Source organism: Chenopodium quinoa, unplaced genomic scaffold (genome assembly GCF_001683475.1).
Source record: "Chenopodium quinoa cultivar QQ74 unplaced genomic scaffold, ASM168347v1, whole genome shotgun sequence".
Taxonomy (NCBI): Eukaryota; Viridiplantae; Streptophyta; class Magnoliopsida; order Caryophyllales; family Amaranthaceae; genus Chenopodium; species Chenopodium quinoa.
The window spans coordinates 167,869-183,572 of record NW_018745240.1 but is presented as its reverse complement, the minus strand read 5'-3'; the positions used below and the strand labels follow the sequence as shown (position 1 = coordinate 183,572).

The following is a 15,704-nucleotide window of genomic DNA, read 5'->3' as shown; positions in this document are numbered from 1 at the left end:
AAATTAATTATCTTATGATAAATATTTTCCAACTTTCATACTTGTGTAAAATACCAAGATTACATATTCCAATATGAAGATTAATCGAAATTATACTCACGAGTATTTGAACTTCATGGATTTTAATCAACCAAAATGAAAAATCCAAACTTTGTTCAATATGGAATTTAGGGTTAGAGTTCCAATCATTTAAACTTTTAAAGATTAGAACTTTAACATACTTGGGAACTTAAAATTACACATTCACATCAAACATTCACGCATTAATGCCATTTATTTGCATAATTGTGAAAAAACAAGTTTGTGTGAAAAATAGCATATCAACTCAAGCACTAATTATAACTCCATAATTTTGCTCAAGGATAATTAAAATAGCAGTAGATTAGGGATGCAATAATGCATTTAATCTAACCTTGTAATGCTTGCATTAATCAAGGCTTAAAAAGATTAAAAATTTCTTTGAAGAACAAAAAAACCCCCAAAAACTTGGGTTTCTGGTTCGAATTTGGCTTCTGGACAGTCCTTAAAAAGGGTTGAATCTGTTTCAGAATGTCGATTCCACCCAAAAATCACTATTTTTTTTAGCCAAAATCTGGGTTCAACAGCCAAATCGATAAAAAAGCGAGTTTTAAAATTAATTAAAACGAGCTTCTAATCTAATTAGAAAAGCAAAACCAGAATTTAAATCTTACTATAAAACACATTAATTAATCAATAATTGCAAAAATTAAAAGGAGCGTGACTCCGATACTGCTGTAGGGTTTCGTAATGACCCACACTACGCGGAATGAAACCCGCCAAGACCCGCCCCCATAATAAATGTAATTAACAAGCAAAACGTACTTAAAAACATAATAAAGGATAAAAGATTATACCTTTGACGCGTGCTTCGCTTAACTATGAGCTCTTACTTGAACCTCGAAAACACGAGGCCTCCGACGGGATCGTACCCTCGAACCCGACCCAAGCGTCCTAAGCCTTGAAGGTTAGTCGAGGCCCGGACAAATATAAACTTGGAGTCTTACAAATTTCAAGGTATACTCAACAATGGAGTTGCCTTTACTTTTCCACTCAAGTGTGTTCTTTCCCAAATACCCAAACTTTGGTATTTATAGGGAAATGAACCCTTGATCTTCATTTCCCAACCAATGTGGGAGAATGAATAATTTTGATAATTAATTTAATTCCAAAATAAATTAATAATCAAATCAATTACAATGCAACAAGTGTCAAGGGGAGAGAGAGAGTTAGGTGAGGACCAAAGGCTTGGGGAGGGGGACCATTGCCTTGATCCCCAAGCCATTGCTCCAAGCAATGGTCCCCTCATGCAAAACGGCTCATGTGCAAGCCAGCTGTGCTGCTCGCCAGCAAGCACGCCAGCTGGCCCCTAGCCAGCACGCCCAGCGCTGCTACTTGCTAGCTAGCCAGTCGATGCTGCTTGCTAGCTAGGCGCTGGTGCTGTGTGCTAGTGCTAGGCGCTGCTGCACTGGCACTAGCCCCTAGCACTCCCAGGCACTCGCACGTCCAGGCACACGCACACCCCCTCGCATGCCTACGCACAGCCAGGCCAGCATGCACTAGCACTCGCACACGCATACGCATAGGTGTGTTGTGCTTGGTGTATGGCCTGCGATGGTGCCTACGCACACGCACACACGCAAGGAAGCCTAGCATGGTGCAGCTGTGCGAGGCTGTTGTTGCGATGGTGCGAGACACACACGCACACGCACACACACAAGTGCCCAGCACTGCGATGGATGTGCTTGGTGCGTGTAGCCTGCGATTGCTTGCGATGGCCCTAGGCACATGCAAACGCACACACGCATAGGCCTGGCCATGCGATAGTGTTGTGCATGGTGCGTGTGGCCTGCGATGTGCTGCCATGCCATGCGATGGGCTGCCTTGTGCGCCTAGCACTCATGCCTTGCCTAGCACACCATGGTGCGCCTAGCACACACATGGTGCACCTAGGTTTGCGATGAGCTAGCCTAGCCTAGCAGTCCACATGGCTAGGCCACTGCGATGCTACGGCTACGCTCATACTTGTTGCTTGTGATTTTGCGACGCTCGGTCTCGACGCCCTAGGCTCGATATTAAATCCTTCGGATTAATTTGTTGTCTCGGATCGGTTGTTCGATTGGGTTCGACCCGAAGGGTTCAGTTAAGATTAAGTTGTAATATTTATTATACCTTAATACTACTGATCGGAAGCGGCCTCCACCTAAGCATTCCGATCACTTGACCTTACTGAAGAATTAGCTCTGTAAATATTCTGAATCCTCTATCAGAATAATACACTTGTTGGAAGGACACCATTCCTTTCAAGACCAGCAGAGAAGGGACAATGAAAGGTCTTCTGGCCAGAGGAGGCAGGGTAGAGGTAGGTTTCAGGGTAGGTACGAACAATATACCCCGCTGACCCACAGCCGATCTCACATCTTTAATGTGAATAAGTATGATGACAAGTGGCAGAGACCACCAAGGATGACCACAAATAACCTAGACCCAAAGAAGTGGTGTGACTTTCACAGAGACAAAGGACATACAACATAGGAATGCATCCACCTCAAATACAATATCGAAGACCTCATAAGAAGGGGGTATCTGAATTAGTTTAAGCAGTACGCTGGGCAGGATAGGAGTCGAGGTAATGACAAAATTACCGATGGAGGGATAACAAGAATGACAAGAACAAGCAGGAGGAAAAAGACAAAGACAAGAGAGAGCTAGGTGACGTGCTAGTGATTAGCGGGGGGCCCGTGTACGGAGGAACAGTCAGCAGAGCCAGGACTGACCTCAGAGACATGGTTCATCAAGTGAACTATAATAAACGCAGAAAATGGCCACCGCCACCTCCTCAGCCGAAGGTGATATTTGATGAGCAGGATCAGCACGGAGTCATATACCCACATGATGATCCCTTAGTAGTATCCATAACAATTACGAATTGGAGAGTCAAGAGAGTTCTGGTAGATGGGGGTAGTTCAACCAACATCATGTTCATAGACGCCTTCCATAAAATGCATCTGGACAGCAGGGACCTCAAAGGGGTGAACTATGAAGTCACAGGGTTTGATGGATCAGGAATGATACCAGATGGGATAATATAATTGTTTGTTCAAGTGGGAGAAGGAACTCAGGCAGAACGTGAGGGCAAAATTCCTTGTCATAAACTCTCAATCCCCTTACAATGTAATTATGGGCAGACCTCTCATCCACAAAATAAGCGGAGTGGTGTCTACGCTACACTTGGTGCTGGCTTACGCTAACAACACAGGCTGCTTGGCCAAGTTGAGAGGCTGTCAGAAAACAGCAAGGCAATGTTACATTACTACTCTGAGGAACCCACTGAAATATGGCTCTCAACCCAAAGTCCCAGAAGAGGTAGCAAAAGAAGAAAAAGTTTCCAAAAAAAAGGAAGAGGCAGGAGAAAAGGGAAGAAAAGGAGAAGTAGAGGCTGGCCATGGAAAATTTCGAGCAGGAGAAGGAAGAGGCAGCCCGTCCAACCCCAGAGGGGGAGCATGAAGTAATTGCACTGGTCGAAGGAGACGAGTCTAGAACAGTGAAGATTGGGAAAGACATTAAGCCTAAAGTCAGGGTGAACCTGGTAGCACAGCTCAGAAAGAATGCGAAGGTGTTTGCATTCTCAGCGGACGAAATACCGGGTATTGATCCAAAAATCATGGAACACCGTCTAAATGTCAGGAAAGACTCGAGATCGGTAAAGCAGAAGTTGAGAAATTTCTCCGCAAAGAAAAATAAGGCTATCTGGGAAGAAGTAGATAAGCTCCTGGCTACGAAGTTCATAGAACCTTGCGAATACCCAGAATGGCTAGCAAAAGTAGTAATGGTCAAGAAAGCCAACGGACAATGGAGAATGTGTGTAGACTTCACAGACTTGAATCGAGCCTGCCCAAAAGACTGCTATCCTCTGCCCAGAATAGATCAGATGGTAGACTCGACGAGTGGGCATGCAATTCCGAGTTTCATGGATGCCTTCTCGGGCTACCACCAAATTAGCCTATATGAGCAAGACATAAAGAAAGCTGCCTCCATCACAGATGCATGAGTATTTAACTATGTTGCAATGCCTTTTGGCCTGAAGAATGTAAGGGCTACATTCCTGAAAACCATAGACAAGGTCTTTGCTCGCCAGAAGGGGAGGAATGTAGAAGTGTATGTAGACGATTCCATAGTAAAGAGTCTAACAGCACACGATCACATCTCTGACTTGGAAGAAACGTTCAACACGCTGAACAAGTATCACATAAAGTTAAACCCAAAGAAGTGTGTATTTAGGGTAACAACAGGAAAGTTTTTAGGCTTCTTGGTGAGTGAAAGGGGAATCGATGCAAACCTAGAAAAAATACAAGATGTTCTGAGTCTCCCAGAGCCTAAGAGTGTGAAGGATGTTATGAGGTTAACAGGCAGAATGGCAGCCCTTACCAGGTTCATCAGTATGTCAACAGATAAGGCTTTACCATTTTTCAGCTCCTGAAGGGCAATTGTACGTTCAAGTGGGAACAAGCAGAAAAGGAGGTAATTGCCAAAAAAAAGAACACTTGGTCAGCCTGCCAACGATGACAAGCCCAGGGATAGGAGAGAAGCTACAAATATATGTGTCTACGTCGCAGAAAATAATAGGGTCAGCCCTGCTGGTGGAAAGAGGAAAAACTCAGCACCCAGTTTATTTCGTCAGCCACGACCTAACCCAGGCAGAACAGAGATACACGCTAGTAGGAAAAAATGGCCCTGGCCGTTGTCACTACTGCAAGAAAGTTGAAACCATACTTTGATGCTCATGTGATACAAATATTAAAAAATTACCCGCTGGAAAAAGCTTTGCAAAGAATGGATGCCTAAGTCAGGTTACTTAAATGGGCAATAGAATTGACTGAGTACGAGCTAGAAATCAAGCCTAGAACAGCAATAAAAGCTCAAGCGTTAGCAGACTTTATAGTAGAGGCAAGCTATGAAGAAATAGAGGAAGAGGTTGGGATGTGGAAGGTGGCTGTGGACGGTTCGGCTGCCAACACAGGTAGCGGGGCTGGAGTAATCATGGTATCACCGGAAGGCAACATTTTCGAATATGCAATAAAATTCAAGTTTTAAGCCTCTAATAATGAAGCTGAGTACGAGGCCACGTGATAAGTGTCATTTATGTCGCTATTTTTAAGAGTTTTCTAGTTATTTTTTCATAGTTTTTATATCTTTTTACTTGGTTTTAATAACGTTTTATTACATTTGTCATGATTGCGTGTGAAATGTCGTTATTGCTCAATTTTGGCTTTTCTTGCATATTTTGGTTGCTTATGGCATTAGATTAAACTTTATTGGTTTATTATTATGTTTAGGAACACTTGGATAAGTTCATTGCTCAAGATTGAAGAAATATAAAACATAAAAGAACAAGTAATGAAGAAATGTGCACTTGATTTGCAATGATCGAACTTCAAACGCCTATATCTTTTGATCTACAAAACATTTTGGGGCAATTCCAATAGGAGATGAAAGCTTATCTTGAGAGCTTTCCAAAGACAGGTCATATGCCCAATTCCGTTGTAAAACGTGGGAGATATGCTCATTTGAAGCTGATCGGTTTGCCCAGTCCGATAGGAGCGGGCGCGCATCCTATGAGGAGCGCCCGCTCCAAACTTTCTGGAACGATTCTGCCATATTTTGCTGCAACTAGGAGCGCCCGTGCACGAAATTGGAGCGCCCGCTCCTCTGCACGCTGCTCAACTTTTGCGGAGCTTCCTAGGCAATTTAGTAAGGGGTATAAATAGATTTTTTGCTCATTTTTAGAGGGGAGATTTCATATTTTCAGTAGTTTTAGGTTAGTTTTAGGTTTTTAGAGAGAGAAACTCTCAAATTTTGGAGAGAGAAAGTGAGAGAAACAATGGTTTTCATGGATTTTGGATAATCAAAGGAGGAATTTGATGATTTGAAGATCTCCATTTTATATCAATGAGCATTTCTTACTCTCTTCTCTCTTTATGCTTTATTAATTGCTTTGTTAATCATGTTTGAGTAGATTTCCTTCTACTAGGTGTTGAGTGAAGCTTTGTTATGGTTAATTGAGTTATTTGAGATAAATTTGATGATAATTGTGTGATTAAATTGATTGAATTGATGATGGCATGTTGTTTGTTTTAGATTGGATTGATCTCCCAAGATAGCAAACTTAATTGCATGTTAGTTCTAGTTTGACAAGGGATTGTGAATTAGAATTTATATATTTGATTGCATTTTGGGTAAATTTCTTATGCACCTAGTCAATGAGGGATCTAGGCTAGGAATTTGAGAGATTGATCTTGATGGTAATTAATTCCCATTTTAATTCTTTCTTTGCATGATTGATTATCAAATCGATTCCCATTAACTTGTTAATTGTTCAAAGTGGATCTTTGCCCCTAGTAGACTTTGTAATATCTTGATCTTTATATGTGTGTTAGTGTAGTTGTAGTGTCCACTATCCATAAACCGACTTCGGCGTAGCTTAAGCATTAGATCGAGAACAATCCAACATTACCGTTCCTTGTGGTTCGACTCCGAACTTACCACTAGACTAGTTTAGGGGTTAGTTTAGGATTATAATAAATTTTGTTTGGCCGTGAGGAGGTTAGTCAACGACCTAATTTCCATGCGCTCACCACGCTAGCAGGATTAAGGATGAGTTTGGCAGCTAGTGCTAAAAAAGAAAAACTTCAGACTGACTCGCAACTAGTAGCAAGCCAGCTTAGGGGGAGTATGAGGCCAAAGAGCCACTGATGCAGAATTACGTGTCAACTGTGAAAGAATTGACAGCCCGGGTGGTTAGCTTTGATATTGAGTTGGTCCCTAAGGCTGAGAATGCTCAAGCGGATGCACTCTCCAAGCTAGCGAGTTCGACGTTGTAGAGTTTGAGCAGAACCGTGATGGTAGAAGTCTTGGAAGGGAAAAGTGTTGAGAAGTAGCAACAAGTAAATTACGTTGGCCAGAGAAAGGCATGGTACTTAGATATATTGGCATACAAGCTACACGACACGCTACCTGAAAATGAAGAACAAGCAAAGGGAGTAAGAAAATAAGCATATATATACGTAGTATTATATGGAGAGTTGTGCAGAAAAGGATACTCAAAGCCCGTCCTCAGATGTGTCCTAGAGTGGGAATAGCAGAAAGTCTTGAAAGAAGCCCATGATGAAGGGATCTGCGCAAACCACATAGGGGGAAAAGCCCTAGCAGTAGAAATCATTATACGGGGAGCGTACTGGCCAACCCTGACCCAGGACGCTCTGAATTATGTCAAGAAGTGTGAACAGTGCCAGAAGTACTCCCCAGTGATAAATCAGCCTGCTAACAATCTCACTCCAATTGTCAACCCTATCCCTTTTTCCTAGTGCGGAATAGACATCTTAGGGCCATTCACTACTAGCTCAAGGGGCAGGAAGTTTTTTATTGTAACTATGGACTATTTAACAAAATGGATAGAGGCAGAGCCTATGAAGTACATTAAAGCCTCGCTGGTCAGAACGTTCATATGGAAAACTCTCATCACCAGATTTAGAGTCCCACAATGTATGGCTGCCAGTTTGATTTTGACACTATCAGTGATTACCTCAAAGAGATGGGAACGAAGTATGCCAGCGCTTCTGTCTGTCACCCACAGAGTAACGGGCAGGCAGAGACAGCCAATAAGCAGATATTGTACGCCTTGTAGAAGAAATTGGAGGAGCATAAGGGTTTATGGGCCGATTTAGTCCCAGAGGTGTTATGGGCCAACAGAACCACAAAGAAAGAAGCAACAGGGAAGAGTCCTTTTTCTCTGGCGTACGAAGCTGAGGCAGTAGTTCCCATCGAAGTGCAACTCCCAAGTCTAAGGGTACAGCATTATGACAGCTAGAAAAACGAAGAAAGACTAAAAGAAGAGTTGGATCTCCTACCAGAGGTTAGGCTAAAAGCTTCCCTAAGGTTAGTTGCTCAGAAGAGCAGAATGGCTAAGGTCTACAACAGAAAGGTAAAGCATAAAGAGCTCAGTGAAGGGGATTTAGTTATAAGATGAACAACCGCTGTTGGCAGAGGAAAGATGCATGGGAAGCTGAGTGCAAACTAGGAAGGACCCTTCATAATACATAAATAGGTAGGGCTTGGGGCCTACCTGCTCTCTAATCAAGATGGCTGCATCCTAAGAAACAGCTTTAATGTTGATGTTTTAGAGAGGTTTTTCATGTAGTTTAATGTTTTTATTCAGTTTCATATTTAATTCTAAGTAAAGAAAAGCCTGAACCTTTATTTTAGTTAAGTTGTAACTTTAAAGAAGTGGAACATTAACCTCTACGTGAGGCGTTTCACATTTTTCAATGGAATATCTAACCTCTGCGTGAGGCCTTTCCTTGAACGTGACATTTTATTAAATTGCTTACTTGTTTATTTGCAAGATATCACACTTTTCTGCCAATGCAAGCAGGCAGAAGCAGGGACTGCTGCAGCAAAGCAAAGCCCAGCATGAGCTACGAAAATGAAGCATAAGGCTTTCATCTCACTAAAGCCTTGCTATAACAAAGCAGTGGTAGAAACCCTATTCACGGAAACAGCGGCATAACAATCAAAACCGCACTAAAATAAAGTAGCGGCACAAAAACCCAGAACCCTGCCCTAGTGGCAGAGGACGGGCATGAAAAAACAAAAGAAATGGGTCACAATCCCACGCTTAAAGTGTTTTCAGCCTTGGAAGGAAATTGTTATGACGGGGATACCTAAAGTAACAATTTGCCTAAGTAAACTAGAGTCGAGAACACTATTAAGCAAGGGTAGCCAACAACTTGGCCAAAGGGATAGCAGTGTCAGCCAGGAAAAGGGAGAGCTCCAAAATGGCAAAAATAGGAGTACCCTCTTCCCCTGCCAACTGAACCCAGAGCACATCAAAGAGAAATGCGCAACAAAGAACGCACAATCAAAGGAAAAGATGAATGCTGAAAACCAGAATACGTACAACAACAAAAACTGCAAAGTCAGTGCTAGACAATCCCCGGCACTAGGTATAAACCACAAGTGAAATTGAAAAACACAAATATATTGTTATAACAAACAGGAGAAGAGCAAGCAATTCTGGCAATAAGCCAAGACAATCAAAGACCTCAAAAACAACACAAGAATTCACGGCCAAACACCCCAATGGCAGAAGAAAGCAAAAGCTAATAAGCATTAGCTCACTATGGAGCGGGGAGAGGGGTACTTAGACGAGCCACTGGAGGAAGAGGGAGTTAGCCGCCAAAGCGTTTATTGGTTGGCAGGAAGAGCATCTACCCCAATAGCAGCAGCAAGGTCGGGAGACTCAACAAGAACCTTGTTAAGAATAGCATGGTCTGGAATACCACAGGCAGCGATGCGAGGGTGGTTAGCGGGATACGCATAAACATCTTGGTTCCCAGCCTGATCAACCCTGCTCCAAATCTGCTCAAACTTCACTTGCTGCCCCTCTTTTGTACCAAACACATAATCGGCACACCTGTGAGCAGCCTCCCAACCTCCATCATGTCTATCTGTGAGCAAGTTTGCAAAAGTCTAAGAGGAGGCAAACTTTACTAAGGCATCCCTGCGAGCTACATTAAGCTCCGCAGTACGGTCTCCCTCCAAACGAGCAACAGTCCCTTCCAAACTTTGCACTTGGGCTTGAACCCTCTTCAGCTCGTCATCACGTTCTTCCAGCTTCTGCGTAGCCGGGTGGTACTCGGTTAGTTGAAGTTGAGCAGCACGCAGCGCATCATCCTTCTCCTTCAATCCACGCTCCAACTCTGCTTTCTCGTTCTGAGCCCGCTCCAAGTCTGCCACCTTCTCATTTAAACTTGAACTCTAAGACTAATACCCCTTCTCAACAGTGAGCAAAGCAGTAGCCAGATCACTGACAGAGCGAGTGACCTGGGCAGCAAACAAAGAAAAAAACAAGTTCAGTAAGAACTGAAAAATAAACCGAAGAAAATAAAGGCAACTGAGAGAGAAATAAAATAGTACCTTTTGTAGGTCATGGCAGGCAATGGCAGCAGGAACGCTAACATACTCATTCCCAAGGTCAGCGGGAAGTCCAATGCCCTGAGTCAGCCTAATCCTAAGGTACCTCCCTGAAGAGGATCATCTAGGAAAATAGACTCAACAGCCCTAACATTTAGAGCAGGACAGAAAGGCTCGTCAACCACCCCAGAAGGACATGGCGTAGGCCTTGGAGCTGTGTTAATGTGAACTTTAGAAAACTCCAAGGGACCAGCCAGCCTGAAAACCCCGCCTGCAGATTTAGAAGAAACAAAGAAGGGATGAGTGTAAGTCTCCCAAAATATTGACTTTCATAGATATTAAGCTCGCTAGAGGCAGGAGCAGCCCTACCTTGAGAATGCAGCGCTGTAACTGGCTCAGAATGGCCAGAGGCTGAAGCAAGCAACTCGTCCACTGTAGGGACTCTAACCCTCTTGGGAGAAGGCTCACGTGGAGGAAAAACAGGCTCCAAGTCAATAACAGGAGTAGGGCCTCCTCTGCCTGAAGTACTAGGCGCAAGCCCACCACAGCGACTATTGCGCAGACGATCGCGATATGATCGTGGTTGAGAAATAGGGTTATGAGTCACCGCAACACCTAAAAATGCAGAGGTAGGAAGTTCAACAGTTAATCATGCGGTAACAGAAATTTCGGGCAAAACATGCCCGGTAGAAACAAAGGATGGGAGAGGTCGACTCTCAGAAAGAGGAGGCAGACCTTCATTATTGGAGGCAAAACATGCCCAATAGAAATAGAACCCTGCGGCTCCTTCCCAGAGGATACATCAACTTGCAGGAGCACCGAAAGAGGCAGAAATGAACAAGGAATCTGCAAACTCATCGTTGTTGTGACCTGTGCGGTTAGAAGTTTCATTAACATCAGGGATTCCACGAGTGTAGGCCTCATCCTTATCCTCATCGACATTCTGGGCTGTCCACCGACCGGAGGCGCAGTCGAAGCATTTAGCGCCACCAACGACCCAGACTTCCAGGGAGATCAGCAACCCCCTTAACTTGTTCACTACCAGCAGTAGAAGCTTCAGGCTCAACCTCTACTCGAACAGTGGGAGTAGAACGAGCAGAGGTACTAGCAGTAGTAGCATTATGCCTAAACTCGGCAGGGAGAGGACGTGTCTCGCCCAAACGGGCAGCAACGTAAACCTCTAACACTTCAAGGGGGAAGAGAGGATACCCTGGAGTCTTGACAAGAGGCTTCCAGGTATCATCCACGCCCAGCAACGTTTTGTCTAACTTATCATAACCTACGAATAAGAGAAATGCAAGTCAATCGTAGTATTACAGAGAGCAAAGCAGAAAACAAAACAAAGATAATGGCAAGAAAAAAGGAAAATTTTACCTGACTCATGTATTGAGCACAGGCGCATGGCAGAGAGTTGAGCAGTTCCTATAACATATATTCCATTAGGAAGTCACGTCTTGGGAGCATAAGACTCACCCTCAAAGTGATCAAAGGCCCGAGCTTCTTTGGCGCCATCAGCAGCCTGCAGAGTAACACCCCCCATATTCGACCTAACGTAGCAAAAAGAGCGAGGGCGGCCAAAATTGGCAGGAACTCGCAGCCAAAAGAACTTCCCTTGCCAGTCCTTAAAGCGACCCAACTTAGGGTAAGACAAAACTCTTTTAAGCTTGGGCGCAAGATAAAACCAGCAAGAGTCAGCACCAGAAGCACTCCGTTTAAAGCTAAACTAAATTGGTGAAATAAAGAGAAAGACTCTGGAAAACCTTTGAAGAGCACTGTCCAGAGCAGGCATATCAAAGTGTGCAAAGACGCAGGCAAAATCAGAGAGAGAGGAATATTGAAGGCACGTAGCAACTTGTCTAAAGTTGGGTCTCAAGGAAACCTCAGCCCAACATCTAGCTGAGAAGCAAAGACAATAATGTGACCCGCTGGAGGATGGGCAAGGCTGAACCAAGCTTTGGGCAGCACCAACTCATAGCCCTCTCCCAGCCCATAGAATGTTTTACCGCATTCAGCCAACTTTAGACGGGCAGCCAGCATCCGCCTGTTAGAGCTCAAGGTGCAAAGACGAGGACCATCAGCATTATCATCCAAATAAAAGGTAGAGTCACCTGGAAGGACCACCTCGTCCACATACCAAGGCTGGCAGGTATTCAGAGCAGCATCACCAGGAGAGGGAGGCTGGGAGGCAGCCATTGTAATATCGGCAGAAGAGGAGTTGCGCTCTACATAATGATCAAAACGGCGCACATCAGATATATCATCCAGCCAAGCAAATTCATGTAAGGGAAACACATTAGGAAATGGACTTATAGAGGCATCAGCAAGAGGGTTAGCAGCGTAACCCCCCTGGTCATCAAGACCCTCTCGCAATAAGGGTCAAAAGTGTCGATGTGCACCTTACCACGAAGATAAGGACGGAACACGCTAGGGCCAGAACATCCGCTGCTGGTCTCAACAAAAGAAGCAGAAGCGCCAGCGGCAGACTCAGTCCCCGATGAAGTATTACGGGGAGGAGGAAAGATAAATTGAACGGGAGAATAGGAAATTGGAGAAGAAAAAGGGTCAGATGGCCTAGCTGGCTCACCTGAGCAAGTCGACTCGGAGGAAGAAGCAGTCTCAGACTCGCCATCATCATCGTAAGAACAGGAGAAATCATTCGGATTATCAGAAGCGTCTGACATGACCAGAAAAAATCTGAACTTGGAAAACAGGGAAAGAACAAAAATTTCTAATAAGGAAACGAAACAAGAAGAAAGGAAAAAAGAAAAAGGAGCGATAGAAGAGCAAATTAGAAAATGAACAATACAAATATGCGCAAGGGCAAAGAAATTACAACAAAAATAGGACAAGAATTGATTTTTGAACAAAGAGGAAGTGTACAAGAACAAATTAACAACACATAAAGAAAAAAGGAACAATCTTTGAGAAAGAATAAACTAAATACAGCGAAGAAAGTACAAAAATGGCGAAGGAATGGGTAAAAGACGGTACCTTTTTACGAACGAGCAACAAACGGGGGGCAACCAGAGCGAAATTCACGGCGAGCTTGCGGCGAGTGGCACCCTAGCGAAATTGCAAAGTTTAGAGTGAAGGAAATAGAAAGAAGTAAGAACAAAAGAGAAATAACTATGAAATGACAGGAGAGTAAATGATAGAAGAAAGAGAAAGAAAAATTTCGAAGTTAAATAAGAATGGGAATAATAGAAGCGCGGAATACGAAGGGAAAAGAAAGGGAATTGAATACCGAACATTAAATGGCAGTTACCTATCCAACTAAGGGAGATAACCACCCAAGATGCGCAACCATGTCAAAAATAAATAAATAAATAAAACTTTCTAACAAAGTCAAATCTCCTCGCTCAGCCTCAGCTCGTCGCTTTGAAATAACTTCAGCGAGAGTAATCAAAGCTCCTCGCTCAGCCTCCGCTCGTCGCTTTGAAATAACTTCAGCAAGAGTAATTGAAAATCTTCACATGGACAATCTAGCACAACGAATCTCACTAGCAGAACTCTCTGAGCCTTAAATCAACTTAGTGCATATGTGAGACTCAGGGGGGCTAGTTATATGAGGAAGATTTCAGTCAGAAATTCCAACCAAGTAATCACCTAGCAAAAGTCAAACACTTGGAACAGCTGGCATGGGAACCTCATACCACCTCTTAAGGGGCTAGTTGCATAGGATAGCTCTGACAGAGCTCTTTCCATGCTCCTAACCTTAGGGCAGAAGAATATCTCCAGTCAGCAAGAGCTGGATTAAGTACCTCATACCACCCCTTGAGGGGCTAGTTTTATAGGGTAGCTCCCGCTGAGCTTCCCCGTGCTCCCAACACCTTTTAGGAGGTGCACACTCAAGCCAGCTAGGTCCAAGGTCAGGGAAAACCTCCCAGGAGCTCAGCCTCGTGGATGACCTCAGCGGGCCTCAGCCTGCAGCACCAAGAATGGAATAACTATAAATAGTAACCCAAATGCAACAAGAAAGAGGTTAGACACATATATTTCATAACTTATCCATTATTGTTCATAAAATAGCCTTACTAACTTAACCATCGAAGGGGGGTTCCTTGAAGCCACCCCCGAGAGCATAACCACCATTATTGTGCAGGTGACTTCCGACTGACGTTCAGGCCAGACTCCCAGCTAGGCTCCGGAGCTACCCCGGAATAATAGTAGAAATAGGATTGATTCCATTTTCAACTCTAATAACACTCTCTTGAAGAAGCCTGATGTGGTGGAACGGGAAATTATAGAGTTCTATAAACAGTTGATGGACTCTACCTCTAATTCTCTCCCTGTAGTTGATCTAGTAATTCTGAGAAAAGGGAATCAATTTTCAATTTCTACTCAACAGTTGTTAGTCTCTCCTATCACTATAGCTGAGATTGATGAGGCTTTAAAGGGAATTGATACTACTAAAGCTCCTGGAATTGATGGCTTTAATTATTTTTTCTTTCAAAGAGCCTAGCATATTGTGAAAAAGGATGTTTATAATGCAGTTATGGAGTTTTTCACTACTGGTATAATGCAGAGACAGTGGAATCGTACAACAATTACTCTGGTTATTCCTAAGGTGCAAAATCCATCTTATGCTAAGGATTTCAAGCCTATTTCTTATGTTGTACTATTTTTTACAAAATCATTCTAAGATTTTGACTGCTAGACTAGCAAAGGTCATTGGAGAGGTAGTTGATGATACACAAGCAGGCTTCATCCCTGGGAAGCATATTTGTGATAATATATTGCTTGTAACTGAGCTTATAAAAGGGTACTCTCATAAGTACATCACTCCAAGGTGTATGATAAAGGTTGACCTTAAAAAAGCTTATGACTATATTTAAGGGAATTTGTTTTGGCAGTGTTATGGGTGAGTTAGGTTTCCCTAGTCTTTTCATTTCCTGGATTATGAGTTGTATCACTACAGTTTCTTTTTCTGTGTTGATAAATGGAATTCCTACTCCTTTTGCTTCTAGGAAAGGGCTTAGGCAAGGTGATCCCATGTCTCCTTTTCTCTTTGCTATTGGTATGGACTACTTGTCAAGGTGCATGCATGAACTCGAATCTATTCCTAATTTTAATTTTCACCCTAGATGTGAAAAGTTGCACCTTAGTTATCTCATGTTTGTTGATGACCTTTTAATGTTTGCCAGAGGTGATGAACTCTCTATTAAGCTGGTTTTGATAAGTTTTCTCAAGCTTCTGGCTTCTCTGCAAATCTTTAGAAAAGTGAAGCTTATTTTGGTGGGGTTTCTGATTATAATCAGGCAGTACTTCTTCATATTCTTGGTGTGGCTCCTGGTAATATCCCTTTTAGATATCTTGGGGTTCCCCTTTCTTCCAAGAAACTCACTATTAGTCAATGTAAACCTCTTGTGGATAAAGTTACAGCAAGGATTAATGGATGGGCAGCTAGACTCTTATCCTATGCTAGTAGACTCTAACTTGTTAAGAGTGTTCTGTTTGGTGTGCAAACTTACTGGAGTCAAATCTTTGCGCTTCCCAAGAATATTCTGAAGGAGATTGAAGCAAGATTCAGAGCTTTACTCTAGACTAGGCAATATAATCCTTCAAAGAAATCTCTGGTAGCTTGGAACTAAGTTTGCTTGCCTAAGGTTAGTGGAGGCTGGAACATCATCTCTCTTCCTGGAGTATAATACAACAGCTATCTGTAAGTTGTTATGGGATATTACCCATAAATCTGATTCTCTTTGGGTAAAATG

The 15,704-nt window shown here is 43.2% G+C and overlaps 1 protein-coding gene across 1 annotated transcript; it reads left to right on the top strand.

The window, feature by feature from the left end:
- The first annotated feature begins 14,485 nt into the window (after nt 1-14,485).
- On the top strand, nt 14,486-15,425 carry LOC110711184. The gene is made up of 5 exons (XM_021889563.1): nt 14,486-14,545; nt 14,634-14,752; nt 14,844-15,026; nt 15,135-15,159; nt 15,207-15,425. Exons 1-5 carry the CDS (start codon nt 14,486-14,488, stop codon nt 15,423-15,425), a joined length of 606 nt encoding a protein of 201 aa, XP_021745255.1.
- Nucleotides 15,426-15,704: the final 279 nt, after the last annotated feature.